Source organism: Natator depressus, chromosome 1 (genome assembly GCF_965152275.1).
Source record: "Natator depressus isolate rNatDep1 chromosome 1, rNatDep2.hap1, whole genome shotgun sequence".
Classification (NCBI taxonomy): domain Eukaryota; kingdom Metazoa; phylum Chordata; order Testudines; family Cheloniidae; genus Natator; species Natator depressus.
The window spans coordinates 3,708,124-3,728,972 of record NC_134234.1 but is presented as its reverse complement, the minus strand read 5'-3'; the positions used below and the strand labels follow the sequence as shown (position 1 = coordinate 3,728,972).

Genomic DNA, 20,849 nt, shown 5'->3' with positions numbered 1-20,849 from the left:
ACTAGCACCGAGCTTCTTTGAAAATCTGGGGCCAGGCGTGCGAGGGGCACACGCCCTTCTGAAAATGTAGCCCTCCAATGCTGCAGTTTCTTGGTTGCCAGGTGGCATTATAAAGGAAAAGGGGCATCAATATTATTTCAGCTGCTCAGGCCGGGGACCGAGAGATCCATAGGCTTTAATGCTAGAATGACCCCTGTGACCACCTGCTCTGAGCTCCTGCATAGTGTGGGCCATAGAATCGTACCTAGCCCTTTCTACGCCAAGCCCATAACTTCTCTTTGAGCCGGAGCAGAGGAGAACAAAGAGCCACCTACTCTCAGAAATTTCTTCCCCATGAAGGTACTTGTTGCCCATGATCTAGTCACCTCTTAACCTTCCCTTGGACAAGCTAAATAGATAGAGCTATGGTTTGGGATGCTGGGACATTGCTTGTCATTTGTCAGTGTCATTCCCCTTTAAAATGCTGTCTGAATAATAATGCACTATAAATAAATACTAACTTCTGAGATTCTGGCCTCTCTGGGCTTCACCAGAAACGTGGCTGTAATTCAGCGTATGCCAGTTCAGAGTGGAATGCTAACGTGTGGAGAAACAATGCAGGCTTCTGGGTTTTGCCACTGGCAGAAACCCTTGCCACAGCCAGACCCACAGAGCAACATCTGCGTAACGTAGATGATGTGTTTGGAGGTGTTGCTGGTAATGCAAAGACTAAAGGGTAAATTGTATCCTAGGTAGCAGAGACACCAGGCCTTGAAAACGCCAGCCCAGCTCTGAAGCTCTTAATGGTCTTCGGTGCCTGGCTCTGTGTCAGTTGTTCTTGGTTTAAGTGGTCAGCACAAGTGCCACTCAGGCCCATGCAGGCTGGGTCAGTAAAACCACTTGTAATGCAAATGATGGAAAAGCAGGAAATGGCTGAACCAAACTGACCGGGTAAGTTCCTGTTAATCTTTAATGCACCAGGCAGTTTAAGATTCAGCAAGTCCAGGAGCCTGCCTGAGGCTCACTGCTGGGATTCATAAGGAGGCAATGTTAATATCCCCACGTCTCAGCCCCAGTCAGTGGCAATTCCCCACCACCTGCAGCTCCCCGCCCGGATCACAGGTGCAGAGTCTTCGTTCCCAGCCAGCACAGAAGCCTGGGTGAGTCTTTTGCATTAAACGTTTGGGCTTAGGGGCAGCTCAAAGTTATTTTAAAAAATGTTCTAAGGTCGGAAATGTTCAGCTGGGACAAATGACTCCTCTGAGAGGCACTTCTAGGATAGGACTTAGTTCAGTGGGGTTTGCAAGCTGGCTACCTCCTGCCCTGTATGATTCTACACTCCATGAACATGAAGGGAACAGGCTTTGGCTGTCAAAGAAGTGGGCAAATGCAAGGTCTCCTTCTGGGAGGGTAGCTCCGGGCTTTTCCTGACTTAGCTCAGCATGTGACTTCATAATGCATTTTCAGTTTGATAATTAGAAATCTAGCTAGCTGGGTTGGTGATGACCAGGAGAACCACATGGTGACTTGCCTACCAGGTGCAGAGGTTGCGGACCTCACAAGGCATCCAGACAGACTCATATGTAGTGCTGGGGATGAGCTGGTGGTCGTGGTACATGTGTACCTGTGACACAGGGAAGGATAGGAGAGAAGTCCTGGAGGCCAAATTTAGGTTGCTAGATAAGAGAGAGAAATCCAGGACCTCCAGGGTAGCATTCTCTGAAAGGCTTCCAGTTTCACGCGCAGGGCCAGTTAGGAGGAGCTGCAGGGTCTCAATGTGTTTATGAGACCACGGTGTAGGGAGGAAGGGTTTAGCTTTATTAGGACCTGGGGAACCTTTTGGGAAAGGAGGAGCCTACACGGGAAGGATGGACTTCACCTAAACCAAAAGGGAACCAGATGGCTGGAGTGTAAAATTAAAAAGGTCTCAGAGGAGTTTTTAAACTAAGGGCTGGGGGAAAGCCGAATAGTGCGGAGGAGCATGTGGTTCGGAAAGAGACATCCCTTAGGGGAGGATCTCTATATCCTAGTAAAGAAGAGAAGATAGAAGTTGATGAAATATAGGCAGAAACTGAAGAGAAACAGTCACAGAAAAAGAGTGACAATCTGTTCCATCACATTAAGGCAGACAAGGAAATATTGGCAGATTTTATAAGTGCTTGTGTGGAAATGCTAGAAGTCTATATACTAAGGTGGATGAACTGTAGCACCAGGTATTAAATGTGGATATCAATATAACAGGCATCATAAAAACTTGGTGGAGCAATGATAATTAATGGGACAGGGTAATACCAGGGTAAAAAATGTAGAGGACTGACAGAGTAGGTCGTGCTGGGGGAGGGGAGGGGGAGTGGCACTATGTGTGAAAGAAAACAGAAAGCCAAATATAGTAAAAATCTTAAATGAATCAAACTCTATGGCTAGAAATCCCATGCTTGAATAAGAAGGATATAGCAGTAGGAATATTCTACCGACCACCTGACCAGGATGGTGATGGTGAGTGTGAAATGCTCAGGGAGATAAAAGAGGCTACAAAAACAGAAAGCCCAATAATACTGGAGGATTTCAACTATCCCTGAATTGACTGGGTACATGTCAGGCCGGGATGCAGAGATAAAGTTTTGAGACACCATAACGACGGCTTCCTGGAGCAGCTAGTCTTGGAACCCACAAGAGGAGAGGCAACTCTTGATTTAGGCCTAAGTGGAACATAGGATCTGGTCCAAGAAGTGAATATAGATGAACCACTTGGTAATAACAACCATAATGTAATTAAATTTAACGTCCTTGTAGGGCAGAAAATACCAAAGAAACGTGCCACAGCAGCGTTAACTTCTAAAAGGCGAACTACGCACAGATGGGGAAGCTAGTTGCACAGAAACGAAAAGGAACAGTGAAATTCCTGCCAGCTGCCTGGAAACTCTTTAAAAATACCATAATAGAGGCTCAAACTAAATGTCTACTCCTTCCCCCTCTCCCCATGTCATAATGCCACGACACAAACCCATGGGTCCCCCATACCTTGAATACTACGTGTAGTTCTTATCACCCCATCTCAAAAACATATATTGGATTGACAAGGTACAGAGCTGGGTGATAAAAATGATTAGGGGTATGGAACAGCTTCCGTACAGGGGTCACCTGATGAAATAAATAGGCAGCAGGTTTCAAACAAACAAAAGGAAGTAACCACAGTCAACCTGTGGAACTCCTTGTCAGGGGATGTTGTGAAGGTCAAAGGTATAACAAGGTTCGAAAAAGAATGAGATAACTTCCTGGAGGACGTGTCCATCAAAGGCTATCAGACAGCATGGTCAGAGACATAACCCCACGCCTGGGTTGTCCCTAAACCTCTGACTGGGAAAAGCTGGGAGTGGACAGCAGGGATGGATCACTCGATAATTGCCCTGTTCTGGTCATTGCCTGGGAAGCACCTGGCACCAGCCCTGTTGGAGGACAGGATGCTGGGCTAGATGGGCTGTTGTTCAGACCCCGTCTGGCTGTTCTTATGCTTTAACACCAAGTCCAGATGTCCTTGCTGGGATATGGGGGAGAGCAATAGCAAAGAAAGGGCTTGGCTCTTGGGCTGAGTGCATTTGGTTTCTCGAATGCTGATCCAGACAATGGCCAATGCACGCTCCCGTAGCAGAATCACCCTTCATGCCCTGGTGGCCCTGTGCACTTTGTGGCAATTGAAAAACCTGCAGAAAAGCAAAACAAAAGACAAGGAAGCCCCTTGTCTGGGCTGTGATTACACAGCCTTGCCTGTGTGTCTAGCATGGCCTCACGCACCTGACACCAAATACCGCTTGCTTGTAGTTTGTGCTATTGGCTGTCAGCCGGTCAGAAAGTAATATAGTTCCCTGGGCAGTTCCCTGGCCCTTGTTCTTGCTGTCGAGGTGGAGAATGGGCTGTTCCCCTCACTCTGTGCCCGGACGGCAGGAAGCATTGTCCCCATTTCACAGATGAGTAGCTACGGCACAGGTACATTAAATGCCTCACCCAGGACGGCTGAGCTGAGAATTGAATCAAAGTCTCCCATGTGCTCAAGCCCTGTCCACTAGCTTAGTGTTTCTCAGCTCCTGAGTCACCACCCCTTTCCCCAGGGGTCCCAAAAGGGGAGGTCAGCTGGCATAGCTGTAGTAGGAGCTATAGTGTACAGGCCTATCATTGGCAGCACGGAGACCCTTTTCGGATGTGTATGGAGGATACGAAAACCTGAGAAGTCTGGGAAACACCAGCCCAGGCATCCTTGCTAAGCAAGGGCACAATCCTATGAAGAGTGACGCACTGGGGTAGCTCTACACTTATGAGTTGTGCGTGCGTGAGGAGGTCCATTGGCTTCAACGGGGCTACTCAGGAGCACAGTTACTCCCACGTGTAAGTGTTTGTAGGATCCGAGTGCACAGAGACTACGGTGATGGGCAGCAATATTTCAACGCAAAGTCAGAAAGGATCTGGCCCATTATAACTGCACAGCCAGAGAAGAAGCCCTTAGCACTAAAATTAAAGAGGGTGAATGGCAGGGAACTAGCTGGTTAGTGGTTTTACTTCTTGAGTCCATTTCAAAAGAGGGAGAGAGATTCCTTCATGAATTAAGTCCCTGCTTTTTAAACATCTTCTAACTGGAGTCATTTCAGAAACAGATGTTTGTAAGGGGCGAAGCTATGTCTGGTCCAAAACGATTGTGTGAGTCCTAGCTAATCAGAGGAGTTATTTCTGCATTTGTCTTTCTCTACAGAGCCAGTGTGAGTTCAAACCCAGGGCCCACCATGCCGGCTCTCAATCAAAGCAGCTTTGATCCTATAACGTTCATCCTGACCGGCATCCCGGGCATGGAAGAGTCTCACATCTGGATCTCCGTCCCTGTCTGCCTGATGTACGTTGTTGCTCTTTTTGCCAGCTTGGTTTTACTCTTCATCATCATAACAGAGCACAGCCTCCACGAGCCCATGTACCTTTTCCTGGCCATGCTGGCGGTCGCTGATCTAATGTTATCCACGACTACCGTGCCCAAGATGCTGGCCATATTCTGGTTTAGTGCCAAGGAGATTTCTTTTGACGCCTGCATTACCCAGATGTTCTTTACCCATTTTAGTTTCATCGCAGAGTCAACCGTTTTGTTGGCCATGGCGTTTGACCGGTACATTGCCATTTGCTATCCCCTGAGATACCCGGCTATCCTCACACACTCAGTGATAGGGAAAATAGCTGTGACAGCTGTTCTCAGAGGGTTGTGTATAATGTTCCCACCTATCTTCCTCCTGAAGAGGCTGCCGTACTGTGGCCACACCGTAATGCCTCACACGTACTGTGAGCACATGGGCATAGCCCGGCTGGCCTGCGCCGACATCACAGCCAACATCTGGTACGGGTTCACCACAACTCTGCTGTCGTCGGGGTTGGACGTCATGCTCATTGCTGTGTCTTACGTGCTGATCCTCAGGGCCGTCTTCCGGCTCCCGTCCAAGGACGCCCGGCTCAAGGCTCTCAGCACCTGCGGCTCCCACTTCTGCGTCATCCTGTTGTTCTACACGCCGGCCTTTTTCTCGTTCCTCACTCACCGGTTTGGCCACAATATCCCTGGACACATTCACATCCTACTGGCCAATCTCTATGTGATTGTTCCCCCCATGCTAAACCCCATTGTCTACGGGGTGAGAACGAGACAAATCCGGGAACGAGTGACCCGCATGGTCTCCCAGGCCTGGGGATTTCACTGCTTCTGCTGGGGGAGGGGATGTTGACCTGCACATAAAGGTGAGAGACGCAGACTGGGAATGAGCAATTGGTAGTGAGTGCCGCCACAGGGCCGAGACCTGAGCAACGAACCTCACCAGCAGGTTCCTTCGAAATGAAACCAGATTGCTTTGAAGGCGGGTTTTCAGGAGATGGGAGACGGGTTCATCTGGTCTTTTCATCACTGGAGGTTCCTCCCATGATGTTTGCTTCCTGTGGCTCAGATGAACCATCAGACACTCCCCTCCAGCACAGATCAAATGCAGAACATTCAGAAAATAGCAAGGACTGCCAAGATCTCTGTGACTGTGATCGCATATAAACATACCTGTCACTACTGTTAGTCTGTCCACCCCTTCCCTCCCATTTGTCTGTTTATTCACCTGTTGTGCATTGCCTTAATCTTAGACTGTCAGCGCTCTGAGGTGCAGGCTGTCTTTGTGTTAGCAGGAGACTGCCTAGCTCAGTGGGGCCCAGATCTCTGATTGGAGTCCTCAGGTGTTACTAGGATACGGATAATAGTCATAACATATGATGATGACAACACTCTTTCCATTCCATTAGTATCGCTGGAGGATGTTAAACAGCAGCTACTAAAGTTGGACATTTTAAAATTAGCAGGTATAGAGAAAATGCATCCAAGAGTTTTAAAAGAGCTGTCTCAGGCGCTCAGTGGACCATTAATGTTGGGACGTTCCAGAAGACTGGAAGAAAGCGAATGTTGTGCCAATTAAAAAAAAAAAAAGGCAAAGGGGATGATCCAGGTAATTATAGGCCTGTCATTCTGACATTGATCCTGGGTAATGGAGATGGGTGATAATGGATTTGATTAATAAAGAATTAAAGGGTAATATAATTAATACCAATCAACATGAGTTTATGGAAACTAGAGCCTGTCAAACTAATTTGATATCTTTTTTTGACGGACTCAGGAGACTTGGGTTCTATCCCCAGCTCTGCTTCTGGCCTGCTGGGTGATCTTGGCCAAGTCACTTCCCTGCTCTGTGGCTTAGTTTCCCCATTGGTAAAGGGGGGATAATGCTACTGACCTCCTTTGTAGTACAAGATCTGCCACTGAAAAGCATGATGTAAGAGCATGGTATTGTTACTGTGTACAAAATAGGTGTGAAACACTAGGGAGAATGTTTCACACGCACTCTGCAGAGGAGCAAATGAATTACTAGGAGCTGGGCAGGGAATCAGGCCCATGGAACCTACAAAGAGTGAACGTGGCTGGGGTTTATGTTTAGAGCATGAATGCCCCCAATTGTTTCAATGCCCTCTGTGCTAGATCTGCCAAAACCTCCGCTGATCTAGGCAAATCCTGGCCCATCCCCTTATAGGGCAGAAGGGGCCTGTCTAAGGTGAACCCAGTTCCATTCTGTTGGAGGCATGGTTCAGAGATCTGGTGCAAGATGTCTGCACCCGGATCTACCTCATCTTTGTGCCATGTGCAGGGTCCCTCTGCATCAGGGTTATGGGGCAAGGCGGTGGACCTGCTGCCATCAATTTCCCCCTGCCCCCCAAGTAAGGAGAGAATGGCAGCGCCTCTGAAGGGAAGGTTCCTTCCTGTGGTGCTGATAAACTCTCTGGGCCATGCCCGGCGGCTCTGGTGAGATGGGAACGTGGGCTGGGAAGGGGTTAGATGTGGCCCATAATGAAGTTGCTCTGGGGTAAGGGAATGGAGGGGCCAGACATGATTGCCTCACAGAGACGGGAAAACACAAGATGGCGGCAGCTCTTTCAGCAGTGGGATGGCTGTCTGCGGACCCCTGGAGCATTACAATACGGGGCTGAGAGCTGCTCGAATGGCAGCCCAGCCCCTTTCTGGTCCTCCCTCTTCTGGGGCCAAGCAGAGGCGAAAAGCACTTGGTTCCCTTGGGATGGGATTTTCACAAGCACCTAAGTGACTTAGGAGCAGCCCCATTGGAAGTCAAAGCTACTGTAAGCCAACGGGACGTGTGTTTCTAGATTATGTAGGCCCGTTTGAGACAAAGACACACCAAAGGAGATGTTGGGACTTATTTTCCTAGTATGTTTATCAAGGTTTACCACAGCAGAACTGCCACACAAACTTTCCTTGATGTAATTCAAAGGCCACTTGGTGATAATTATACCCAATGTACTAACATAAACATATGCGTCTATATTCTGTGCCCACCAGCGTACAATTATGAGTACCAACGGGATGAGGCCCAGGAGCTACCTTTCCATCATGGTGCTCTCCAGAGGGGTAAGGAAAAGCTTTGACAAAGAACCCCTGAAAAACCTGGCTTTTTATGCACTATAACACACAAGAGGTGTCGTTGCCAGTTATTGGACCTTAGCTAAAGCCAGGTGAGGGAATTTTAGGGGTGAACCTTGCCCTCAGGTCTGGGTAGGAGAAGATTCATGGCTGGGCCCCTTTCTTCCCAAGGTTTCCTTCTTATCTCATTTTCCCATATTTCGTTCTAAGCTGCATTTCTTCACAATAAACTAAAGAAACTGATTATTTACTGCACCTGGTGTCCAACTCACTGTGTTTTCTTTGTCTCTACTGCTTTAACCCAAACTGTAAATGAAATAACACTGGTATTTCCAGGGGCACTAGAAGTCCAACACAACCAGTCCCTCTTGCTCAGGATCGCATTCTTTTCGGTCACATGCTCTGGGGCTATCACTCATGTTAAGATCTAGGCTCAATTTAAAACCGTAGTTCATCCAGGTTTCAGGCGGGCACCAGGGCCTTGACGCTGCTGTGTGGGAGGGCAGGATGGATGATGTTTACACTTGGCAGAATGGGATTTTTTATTTGTATCATTTCAGCAGATAAGCTCAATGTTTATTTTTAAGCATTTTTTCCCTAGCTTCATTGATTGAAATTTTCGCAGTTGTGCACAGCTACGGGTTCGAAGCATTTTTCTTTTTGATTTTCAAGACTATAAATTTTCACAGTTGCGAGAAATGATGAGGGGGGATGAGACAATAATTATTCAATGACAGTCCATGTTGAGATTCAAACAGTTAAATCTTTATAGCCATTAAAACCCAAATTGTCGACATCATGTGTGAAAATATACACAGTAAATCACCTTAAATTGAACTCTCATATGTTCTCAAGCAGCATATTTCTTGCCTGGCTGCCAATTTCCATTATTATAGATGGAAATATTTTTTGGTCAGGTTTGGCGTGTGACATTGACATTTACCGAAAGAAATCCAATCCCCTTCCTTGCCCAGTGATGTCCAGCTGGGCTCCGACCCTGGCTTGGCTCAGAAGAAAATCTCTAGATCCTATTGCAATGCTGGTGGAGGAAAGTGAACCCAATGGGAAATAGGGGTCGGACGTTGGGGGGGAATCCAACCCACTTCTCAAGAAGGATTTGGGGAGCTGCTGAGCAGGAGGGGGAACTTATCTGAATGACAGCTCTACCCCGCCCCACGCCTCGCTGCTCAGGTCCCTGGTCACCCCTGTGGCGTGGCTGCTGTCTTACTAAGAGGCTTTTTTTCTGGGACCCAGCGAGGTAGGGCAGCATTTTATTCCCCATTTCATAGAAGGGGAAACAAGGTTCTGGGTCTCACCCCAGGCCACACAGGGAGTTGGTGGCAGAGCCAGGAATTGACCCACATCCTCCCCATTGTTTTAGAGACCCCCCATGGGCCTCCTGAGAAAGACGGTCTGGGACAGGTGCCTGTCCTGGGAGGGCACCCCTCAGGGTCGAAGTGGGGCGAATGGCAGTGAAACGTGTCTCAACCACCCGCTCAGAGACTGGCAGACGTCAGTGCAGCTTAACCGTGGGGCAGGAACACGCAGAAACACACTCAACAAGCTTCCTTCTCTGGCCAACCCCTGAAGGCCTCGTCCAGTCCCTCCTCCTGGGGGAGTTGTGGCAGTCACTACAGGTTCGGGGAGAGGCTGGGGGTTTCTCGGGGAGTCAGGGTTTGCCCTGAGGAGGGGTTTGTTTGGGCAGCTGGATTGGATTCCCTAGGGGCCAGGCTGGCTGGGTGCTGCATGTTTTATGGGCCCAGGGGTCTGTTTTTCTAGGGATGGGACAATACATTGACTTATAGGACATGGCTGTGCTAATTGTGAAGATCACGCAAGGAGTTCCAGCAGGGACATGCAGCACGGAGAAGGAGCTGACTGGAAAGCTGAAGGATTTAGAGACGGGAAGTTCTCCAAGAACTATTCTGTGGGTTCTTGGGAAACATTTGTCCACCCATTGTCTCATCCTCTCCCCTTCAGCTGGTGTAGCTCAGTCTCAATGGAGCTCTGCTGATGAACACCACTGGAGGGTCTGGCTGTCTGCAGCTGCTAAGTGTGTTTCAAGTTTGGATCATGGCTTTTTGTAAGACCCTCTGGTTCCCTTGTCAGGGCAGTAAAACTTTATTCATATTGTTACCCCTTTTGGCCTAAGCGGTTGGACAAAGTTTGGGGCCCTGCAAGTTGTTTCTGTTAGGAGGCAAACCTGATGATGCAGTCACACATTTGTTTGATGGAATCCTGTTTATTTACACAGAAGGTACAAAGTCCTTGTTCCTTGACTCCAGGAGGAACTAAGGATAGTTTCCTTGTTTGCAGCTCCAAGCCTCTTTCTGCCAGCACTCTGCCAAAAAGCTCTCTCTGACCTTTCTCAGGGCCACTCCACCAGCGCTTCGGGAGCAATTTGGTGCTTCCTTCCTGCCTTCTTTCCCAGCTTCACTGGCCTTGCTGCAGTGTCTCTCTCAGAGACACTCAGACACACTCAGTTCCATCTGCATTTGCTGTATCAGTACCCAGGAAAACCCACTGGGCCACACAGTTCAGCCTCTACTCAAGCCTAGCCTGTGTGATGGGTGGTGGCTGCTATTGTTTCAGTTCCCTGGTTAATAAAGGAGCTTACTCACTTCTTCACATTCATCTTGAATGAAAGGCGGCTGCTACACTCCCGCAACTTCAATTGGATTTAACCCAGCCCAGAATGACATTTTAAGTTTGTGCTGGGTAAAAGTGATGGATGACAGAGAAATTTCCATTCCCTCCCCACAGAAGTTGCCTGAGTAAAGACTGAGTAAGGATCCCAGAATTATTTATTAGTAGAACTAAGATTATTACAAATTTGGGGCCAAATTCACCTGTGATGTGCGAAGACCCAGCTCCATTGCCCTTGGTCTAGTTGCATCTACTTATGCCACCGGGGAAGAATTTGGGCCTTTGCCAGGAAATTGCCACGTTGAGGTTCTCAGAGCGAGTGGCTTGCGTGGGGGTTAATGTAGAGGAAACGGCTGGTATCACCCACGGGTGCCATGGCAGCTTATGGCATCAGCCGTGATGTCACAGTGCAGACACAGGAGGTTGCAGGCAGCTCCAACACCTGCTGCAGGTCAGCAGAGGAGCAGAGCAGCAGGGGAGCCTGGGCCTTGGTTGGAGACACCGAGGAGGTCTCCCCCTTGGTCCTCTCCAGAGGCCCATGATGAGAGGGGGCCAGCAGCGGGGAAGCAGAAGACGCTGTGTCCTTTGCCTCACGGCCCCATCCCTGTGCCAAAGCTTGCAAATGTCCTGTTATTGAGGCTCCATCCCACTAAGCATGGTCAGAAGCGGAGAAGTCCCTGGAGCTGGTCTAGAAGCTGCCGCCACTCCCCAGCTCATCAGGGTGACAGTCAAGACTCCTGGGCAGAAGGAGGAGTTTGTGGTGCCCGAGGACAGGCTCATCAAGGAGTTTAAGGCCGGCGTCTCCACCCGTTTCTCCTCTCCCACCGACCGGCTCGTGCTGATATTTGCTGGCAGGATTTTAAAAGATCACAAGACCCTGAGCCAGCATGGCATCCAGGATGACGCCACCATCTACCTCGTCGTCCAGTCGCAAAGGAGACCTCAGGAGTGTCCGGGTCAGTGCGCCGGCTCCCCGGAGGGTGCGGCCGCCACCCAGTTGGAGAACAGCTGCCTCTCCAGGCCGGGCTCTGCCAGCAGCGTGGCCTTCGGCACGGCCGGCCTGCAGGAGCTTGTCAGCAACCTCGGCCTGAACACGGCCAACTTCTCCGAGTTTCAGAGCCAGCTCACGTCCAACCCCGAGATGATGTTCCAGCTCTTGGAGAACCCCTTCATTCAGAGCCGGCTCTCCAACCCTGACCTGATGACCGAGCTGATCACGGACAATCCTCTGAAGCAGCAAGTGATCCAGAAAACCCCGGAGATTGGCCACTTCCTGAACACTCCTGACATGCTGCGGCTCATGCTGGAGCTCGCGCGGAGCCCAGCCACCGTGCGGGAAATCATGAAGGACCCCAGCCAGGCCTTGAGCTTTCTGGCCAGCATCCTGGGCGGAGGCCGTGCCTTGCAGCACGTGAGCAGGGATCACCCCGATTTAACGCGGAAGGAAGCACAGACACAGGCTGCGGGGAACTCATTTGCTTCTCTGAGGAGCAGCTCATCCCTCACCAGCAGCCAGACCCCTTTGAGTAGAAGAAGAAGAGCTCCTTCACCCCCGGCTTGTACTCCGCCCTCCAGCTCCCCCAGTGACACCAGCAGCAGCCGTAGCATTAGCGACTACCCAGCACAGAGCTGCTTCGGACCCACTCCAGACCCAGGAAGCACCGCCGCCCTCTCAACGGCCATCAAGGGCTTGCTGCAGCAGACGGTCAAACAGCTTGTGCAGGACATCCTGGTCGGGCCCGGTGCGAGGAGCGTGCAGCAGTCGCTCGGCCTGAACCCCGACCTGGGGGCAAAGACGCTGCCGCAGAGCCCCCCGACAGCTGGGCAGCCCCCGATGCAGCCCCTCCCCACCTTCCATCAGCAAATCTGGCACCCGGAGGAGCTGGCGGCCATGCCGGGCTCTAGAGAAATGCAAGCGCTGGCACAGATTCAACAGAGGCTGCAGGCACTGGCAATGGGAGAACCCGGCATCCCACTGCAGCTCCTGTCTCCTTTAGCGGGGTCGGGGCCCACGGCAGGCTCGGCAGGGAGAGCGCCCCCGAGCCCTGGGCTCAAGGAAGCTGCACAGCCAGCCTCAGCCGCGCCAAACCAGGAGTTCACTGTTCAGCAGATGCTGCAGGCCCTAGCTGGAGCAAATCCTCAGCATGCCCCAAATCTCTGACGAGCAGCTGGAGCTGCTGACTGCAATGGGCTTCCCAAGCCGCCGTGCAAATTCACCAGCTCTGCCAGCAGCAAGAGACGACGCTGAGGCGACAATGGACAGGCTCTTGGGCTCCCAGCACGGCTGTCGCTTAACACGAAAAAAACCCACACCGAAAAGAACACCATGATTTCTGAGAAAAAGGCCGTAAATCTTTCAAGCCCCATTTTTGTTTATTTCATTCCAGGTCGTGTCACTCTGCCTAAGGTAGGAGAGCAGCAGCCGTCGCCGCAGTGGGGCTCAAAGCTTCCTCTGTAAAAGGGGTTTCCTGCATCAGAAGCAAATAAAGTGATATGAAGAAAAAATTAGAGCTATCCAAAAAAAATGTATTTTATTTTCCAAGAACAAAAGGTGGAGGAAACCATTTCCTGGTGGTTCTTAGCAGCTGTTTGATGAACACCTACAAAGGTGGAGGAAAAAGGTCATTTTTGGTTGAATTCTTTTTTTTGATTAAACATTTCTGACCAGCTCTAATAATAATCAGTTACCAATTGTAGTAGGAAGAGAGAGCCAGAAGCACGGGCCTTGTGCAAGGCCTGAAGCCTGAACCAAAGCCAGCAAAAGTTACGCTCTGAGCAACGGTCAGGCCCTGTGAAAAGCAGAAACCTCCCTATTCACCACCTGTCTTTGTACTTTTACTCCTCATATTTCAGACAAGATATTTTGTCAAACCGTCTTATCGTGTGCGAGGCTGGGGCGTTCTTGTGCTGGCCTGCTGGAATGGGCTCACCTGCTCAGTGTGCTCTAGCAATCCTAGCACCGAGTTCGGGTACTGGACGCCGACTGGCCGGGATTAGGGAAGCATCTGCTTTTGACGGGGCCTGACTCTTGCTTGTAGCGTAAGTTTTCGCTGGCTGTGGTTTAGGCCTTGAACCAGGCCCACGTTCCCGGCTCTCTGTCTACTACACAACACGTATTTATTTATATTTCGAAAACATCGTTGTTGTGACTGTTCATTGCATGTGTGTTACCCACGACTCCTAACACTGTTACTCCCCTGCTCCCCGTCTCTTCCTCCCCATTCCTTCCCCTGGGGCCCAAGTCAGCGAGGTCCATCGGCACACGCCTAACTGCGAGCACGTGGGGCTGCCCATGCATTTAAAGTTAGGTGCACGTTTAAGCTCCTTGCTGAGTTAGGGCCCTGTGTGTTACCCCTGCGTGGTGTGTCTTGTTTTATTAATTATCGTTATCTATTTGTATTACCCTCCCGCCAAGGAATCCCAGCCATGCACTAAGTCCCCGTTGTGCCAGGCACTGTACGAACACAGAACAAGAAGTATAGGAGGAGAGGTGCAGACAGACAGATGGGGGCATGCCAGGAACAAATGAGACACTCTTGGCCAGCGTGATGGGCCATGGGCTCAGCACACCAGCTGCTGAATTGTCCAGTTCATGGAGCTCATGGCCTGCTAATGCCTGAGGACACGAGTAACTTCACTTACAGGAGTGGTCCCACTCACCTACACAGCGGCTATTGGTGCTCCGTGGCTCTAAAAGACCAGCTGGCTGGCATGTAGAGGACGGAGGTGACTGGGTTATGGAGCCCAGTTTGAAAAGGACGGCATTGAGCCATAGAACAAACGCTCACGTACGCCTAGAAATCAATCCGGCCCTTTGTCAGACTCTGCAGCTATCCTGCAAAAGAGGTGGAAGTATTTTCCAACCCTGGCTGTAGCCCTGCTCTGCGGGGGACTCAGGGGCCTCGGGCAGGTTTTGCACAGGTTGCGCACGTTTGGGAAAGAGAGGAAAAGGACCACTTGGTCAATCAGTCACCAGCTCCACAGCGCGTGCCGGTTCAACTCGTACATAATGCCGCATTAGTCAGCTCCTTAGGAAGATTTATACTCGGAGCTTGGTTAAAATGTTAGCTTAATTGCCTCACTGCTCCTTGGGAAAGCACAGTGTTCACAGCCCCTTTCCAATCGCTCCCTCGCGGAGAGAAACCATCTTTCTGAACACCAGGGTTGGGCTAGGCTCCCGGGGCAGCTGCTTGGCTGGCGAGGCTGGTTCGCGTATCGCACGCCGGGGCTTTCACCGCAGTTGGCCTTCCTGCATGCCTCACTCAGAAGCCAGCCAGGCGGGAAGGGGGCTGAGCGAAATGCAAGGTGGATTTGGGGCCTGAGCCAGAGTCCGTTGAAGTCCCTAGAAACCCTCCCAGTGACTTCACTGGACTTTACAGTGGGCCCTTTGTGATTATTTGCCCTTAGACCCTAACTTGGCAAAGCACTTAAGCATGGTCTGAGCTTTAATATGTGCTTGCATCCATCTAAGCCAGGGGTGGCCAACCCGAGCCTGAGAAGGAGACAGAATTTACCAATGTACATTGCCAAAGAGCCACAGTAATATGTCAGCAGCCCCCCATCAGCTTCCCCCCCACACTCCCAGCACCTCCTGCTCACCTGCAGCCCCGCCCATTAGCACCTCCCCCTCCCTCCCTCCCCACACCTCTCGATCAGCTGTTTCGTGGCATGCAAGAGGCTGGCGGGAGGGGGGGGGGAGCGAGGGCACGGCAGGCTCAGGGGAAGGGGTGCAGTGGGGGCAGGGCCTGTGGCAGATCCAGGGGTTGAGCAGTGAGCACCCCCCCAGCACGTTGGAAAGTTGGCACCTGTAGCTCCAGCCCTGGAGTCGGTGCCTAGACAAGGAGCCGCTTATTAACTCCTGAAGAGCCGTGGGGGGCTCCGGAGCCACAGGTTGGTCACCCCTGCTCTAAGTACACACTTAAGACCCAGTGAGTATGGCTACATTGCAATTAGACCCCTGTGGCTGGCCCAGGCCAGCTGATTTGGGCCCCCAGGGCTCGGGTGAAGGAGCTGTTTCATTGTGGTGTAGACATCTGGGCTCAGGTTCCTGGAGCCTGAGTCAGCTGCATGAGCCAGGCCTGGGTTTCTAATTGGTTCAATAAGGATAAGTGCAGGGTCCTGCACTTAGGACGGAAGAACCCAATGCACCGCTACAGACTAGGGACCGAATGGCTAGGCAGCAGTTCTGCGGAAAAGGACCTAGGGGTTATAGTGGATGAGAAGCTGGATATGAGTCAGCAGTGTGCCCTTGTTGCCAAGAAGGCCAATGGCATTTTGGGATGTATAAGTAGGGGCATAGCGAGCAGATCGAGGGACGTGATCGTTCCCCTCTATTCGACACTGGTGAGGCCTCATCTGGAGTACTGTGTCCAGTTTTGGGCCCCACACTACAAGAAGGATGTGGATAAATTGGAGAGAGTCCAGCGAAGGGCAACAAAAATGATTAGGGGTCTGGAACACATGACTTATGAGGAGAGGCTGAGGGAGCTGGGATTGTTTAGTCTGCAGAAGAGAAGAATGAGGGGGGATTTGATAGCTGCTTTCAACTACCTGAAAGGGGGTTCCAAAGAGGATGGCTCTAGACTGTTCTCAATGGTAGCAGATGACAGAACGAGGAGTAATGGTCTCAAGTTGCAATGGGGGAGGTTTAGATTGGATATTAGGAAAAACTTTTTCACTAAGAGGGTGGTGAAACACTGGAATGCGTTACCTAGGGAGGTGGTAGAATCTCCTTCCTTGGAAGTTTTTAAGGTCAGGCTTGACAAAGCCTTGGCTGGGATGATTTGATTGGGGATTGGTCCTGCTTTGAGCAGGGGGTTGGACTAGATGACCTCCTGGGGTCCCTTCCAACCCTGATATTCTATGATTCTATGATTCTATGATTATCTTCAAAGTTAAGCATATACTTAAGTACTTTACTGAATGGGGACAGAGTTAACATATGCTTAAAGTAAAGCATGCGCTTAAGTGTGCTGCTGATCAAGGCCTTCATAGGTGCCTTTCCTCGCCACACGACTCTGAGAGAGACAAGGTGGGGAGGGAGACAAGCTCACCAGCTGAAGCTGGTCCCATAAAAGTTATCACCTCCCCCACCTTGTCTCTGTAATATCCTGGGACTGACACTGCTACAGCAACCCGGCCGATGAAACTCCTTGTGGGCAAGGGTTAGCACCCCGATTTCACTGGTTGGCTAACAGATTATAACGGTCTTGCCTAAAATTGCCCAACAGCAGAGCCGTGAGTGAGCGATTAGTTGATTTACTCAGCTATATTCCGGCCACCTGATGACTCCCTAATTCTGGAGAAATCCAGACTGGCCTCTCAAAGCTCCATGCCCGTTGGGAAGCTGGTTGATACCAGCTGAACCCAGGAGTCCTCGCTCCCAGTGACCCACTCCAAGCACAGGACGCCGTCTCTTCTCCTCTGATTTCAGCCTCCCTGCGGCATGCAGTGCAAGTGGCTGCTTGCTCTGTAGAAATTCCAGCAGACTCCATTCCAAACCTCCCCTAGGTCTCTGCTGATTTCTCGGGGAGGACCAGTAGCCCCGGGAACCAGGGGCCCGATAAATCCATTGCTGGGTTCCAGAACCAGCTGACGACCAGAAAACCGGCTACTGGGATTTCCACAGGATTAACCCTTTATCACCTGTGTTGCTCTGCGCCTGTGGGTGCAGAAAAGTTAAAGAGCCACTGAAATCGCAGATCGCTGCTGCAAAGTGGTAACGGTCCGTGGGTGAGATGCCACACCCGATGCAGAGGGCCTGAGGCTGCCCTGCTGGGCGACCTGCCTCTGCAGGGGCAGCTGTCGAGAGGGGTATAAAATGCTCCCGCTTTGATTACCTTGCCAGGGACCGCAGGACTGGGCTCGAAGCACTGACTGAGCAGCCTAGCTCGGGACACCCTTGCCAAGCCAGAGCCATGCAGCACACTCGGCAGAGATCCCTGGTCTCCGTTCTGCGGCTGATGAGCAACCCAGGGCTTGAGGCTCTGTCACCGCCTAACCAGGCCGATCATTCCTGCACGGGGGGGCTGGTGTGTGGGGCTGGAAGGGACCTCCTGGGTCACTGAGCACAGCCCCATCAGATACGGAAATGGGATCCCGGTTCAACGAGAAAGCACCTTGAGCTATAGGAGGGCAGACTTATCATGCCGATAATGCTAATGCAGAAAAATGCACAGAGAAACGAAGGGTTAAATCCCTGTTGCTCTTCACCACCTGAGTCACAGAGACCAGGTCCCTGGGGCTCCCTGCTGGCTCGGAGCCCCCGCTGGGATCCCCAGGGTAGCACTATGAATATCCCGGTGCCAGCCCCCGTCCGTGTGGATTCCCCACCACCTGCTGCTCCGCACCCGGATCACGGGCGGAGATTCCTCCTCCCCGGCTGGGGCAGGAGTCCGGTGAGTCGCTGGCCTTAGCCGTTTGGGTCGGGAGCAGTTCTCGGGCGTTCAGCAGGGCCTGGTGGGGTGAGGATGTGATTGGAGGGAGGGGCACGGAATCTGTAGCTGGAGGAAATGCAGCTTCTAGGCTCGGAGCTGGGAGACGCCACTGGCCCAGACAGGTTTAGTCTAATGTGGCCTCACTGCCCGGGACACCCGGCCATGCCCTGAGCCGACAGAGGTAAGGATCCCCGGGAGGGGGATGGGACCTGTCCTTCCATGGGGTCAGCGGAGTCACCTGCTCAGACCTTAGCTAGGCGATTCCTCTGCCTGGAGCAGGACCGTATGGAGCGAGTCCATCTCTGATGTCAGGACAGTGCACACCACCATGTATGGCACAGATGCTGGGCTGGCTCCTGCCCCGTGCCACACTCCAGAAGACAGGGGTGAAGAGCCTTAGGGGATGATTCGGAGTATGTTTTGTATCGCAGTAGGGTCGAGGGGCCCACATTGGGGATCAGGAATAAGCCCACTGTTTTGACAATGCTGTTTGAGTGTCACTGCAAATGCTGGGCAAAGGGCATTAACCCTGGCAGCATGGACCTTCTTATTATGAGGGAACTGGGATTGTTAAGTCTACGGAAGAGAAGAATAAGGGGGGATTTGATAGCTGCTTTTAACTACCTGAAAGGTGGATCCAAAGAGGATGGCTCTAGACTGTTCTCAGTGGTAGCAGATGACAAAACGAGGAGTAATGGTCTCAAGTTGCAGTGGGGGAGATTTAGGTTGGATATTAGGAAAAACTTTTTCACTAGGAGGGTGGTGAAACACTGGAATGTGTTACCTAGGGAGGTGGTGGAATCCTTCCTTAGAGGTTTTTAAGGTCAGGCTTGACAAAGCCCTGGCTGGGATGATTTAGTTGGGGATTGGTCCTGCTCTGGGCAGGGGGTTGGACTAGATGACCTCCTGAGGTCCCTTCCAACTCTGATATTCTGTGATTCTATGATTCTATGACCAGTGTCTCCCAGGGGTCTGTCTGCCTCTGTTGGACTTGCTGGGCAGAGCTCATGGTGTGAAGCCGGAGGGCTGAATGACCTACTCCAGAGGAAGAGGGAGACCACTTGGGGTCTGGCATGCTGAAGGGGTTCCAAAGCTGGGGGCGAAGCAGGATCCTGTGGGTCTGTGACAGTGGCCAATCACAGAGCTCAGATAATGAGTAGTGAATAGCTGGAGGAAACAGCCCATGACCAAACCACCATCCAACATTCATTCAAACTGGTCACTGACTATTTGCAAATAGAGAATACACCCTGAGAACGCAGCTCACCCAAATGGGGGAAGGGGGACTTGCTAATGAACATTACTGGCAATGAACTCTGTAATTTTAGCGATTCTGACAGCGACTGTTCTTGTCTTCCCCCACAGGCCGGGGAGCCTGCGTGGCCTGCATCGTACCATGTCAGTGATCAATTCCACGAGCTCCCACCCCGCTACATTCGTGCTGGTCGGCATCCCAGGCATGGAACAGGTGCATATCTGGCTCTCCATCCCCTTCTGTCTGATGTACGTTGTTGCCCTTCTCGGGAACTCTGTCCTCCTATTCACCATCATAACAGAGTCGAGTCTCCATGACCCCATGTACAGCTTCCTCTCCATGTTAACAGTGGCCGATCTGCTGTTATCATCCACCACGGTGCCGAAAACCCTAAGTGTTTTCTGGTCTATCTCCAAGGAGATCTCTTTCAGGGGCTGCCTCACCCAGATGTTCTTCATTGATTTTATTTTCATTACCGAGTCGGCCATCCTACTGGCCATGGCCTTTGATCGGTACATTGCCATCTGCGACCCCCTGCGGTACACAACTGTATTAACGCACTCCGTGATCAGGAAGATAGCCATGGCCGCTCTAACCAGGAGCTTCTGTATAATGTTCCCAGCCATCTTTCTCCTTAAACGGCTCGACTACTGTGGACATAATATTATGCCTCACACGTACTGCGAGCACATGGGTGTGGCCACGCTGGCCTGTGGGGACCTAACAGTCAATATTTGGTATGGTTTAGCAGCTGGTTTCCTATCAGCAGGATTGGATGCTTTCTTTATTGCAGTCTCCTGCGCTTCCATCCTCAGGTCTCTCTTTAGGTTGCCATCCCAGGGTATCCATCTCAAGGCTCTGAACACGTGCGGCTCCCACGTCTGTGTCATATTGATGTTTTACACCCCAGCGTTTTTCTCCTGGAGCACCCATCGGTTTGGCCGCCACATCCCCCGCCATACCCTCATCCTACTGGCCAACCTCTATGTCATCATCCCCCCCATGCTGAACCCCATCATTTATGGGGTGAGGAGCAAACAGGTGTGGGAAGGAGCAAACCGCATCTTCTCGCGTTGAATGTGGCAGGTGGGCTGAGCCATGAAACTTGCCAAAGAGTCTGTTTAGAAATTAAATTGGGTTGAAATGATGTTGGGTAGAGAAATGCAGTGGGACGAGGCAGGACATCACATAATGAAGCTGAATCTGGCAGGCTACCATTCCTGATACACGTCGTTTCATTTGATGCTTCCCCATACTGCTCTAATTCCACCGCGGGCTGAGTGTATTTTGTACTTGTCAATCAAAGTGCTCTACAAATCGAAAATAGCTGTTCCTCTGAGCTTCTCGAACTACAGGAGCTCAGATGACGAGCTTCTTAGAAATTATTATAAAGAGAACAAACGGATCGATAGAACGTGCAGAACACAATGTTAAAAAGAACATTATTAAGGTTGCAAAGTCAAGCATTCACATGTTGGGACAAGCCAGAAGGCCCTGGCAGTCTGAGTACAGCCCCGCTCTGTGTATGTTTTGTGACACTGTCGTTAAC

General features: G+C 51.2%; 1 protein-coding gene and 1 pseudogene across 2 annotated transcripts; both read left to right on the top strand.

Annotated features, from left to right (window-relative positions):
• Window positions 1–1,052: 1,052 nt before the first annotated feature.
• Window positions 1,053–20,377, top strand: LOC142000799 (olfactory receptor 52B2-like). Of its 2 annotated transcripts, XM_074975406.1 has the most exons (3): window positions 1,053–1,139; window positions 4,721–4,858; window positions 19,411–20,377. In XM_074975406.1, exons 2-3 carry the CDS (start codon window positions 4,752–4,754, stop codon window positions 20,375–20,377), a joined length of 1,074 nt encoding a protein of 357 aa, XP_074831507.1. In that variant the 5' UTR covers window positions 1,053–1,139; window positions 4,721–4,751. The 2 variants fall into 2 exon arrangements, with proteins under 2 accessions (XP_074831507.1, XP_074831591.1); XM_074975490.1 differs by lacking the exon at window positions 4,721–4,858 and having other exon boundaries at window positions 1,114–1,139.
• Window positions 11,265–12,770, top strand: LOC142000736 (ubiquilin-1 pseudogene; annotated as a pseudogene).
• Window positions 20,378–20,849: the final 472 nt, after the last annotated feature.

Coding starts and splice junctions, on each gene's coding strand:
- LOC142000799 (XM_074975406.1), top strand. CDS start 4,752: ATGCCGGCTCTCAATCAAAGCAGCTTTGATCCTATAACGTTCATCCTG. Junction 4,859..19,410: donor TCCGTCCCTGTCTGCCTGAT/GTACGTTGTTGC, acceptor CTTCCCCCACAG/GCCGGGGAGCCTGCGTGGCC.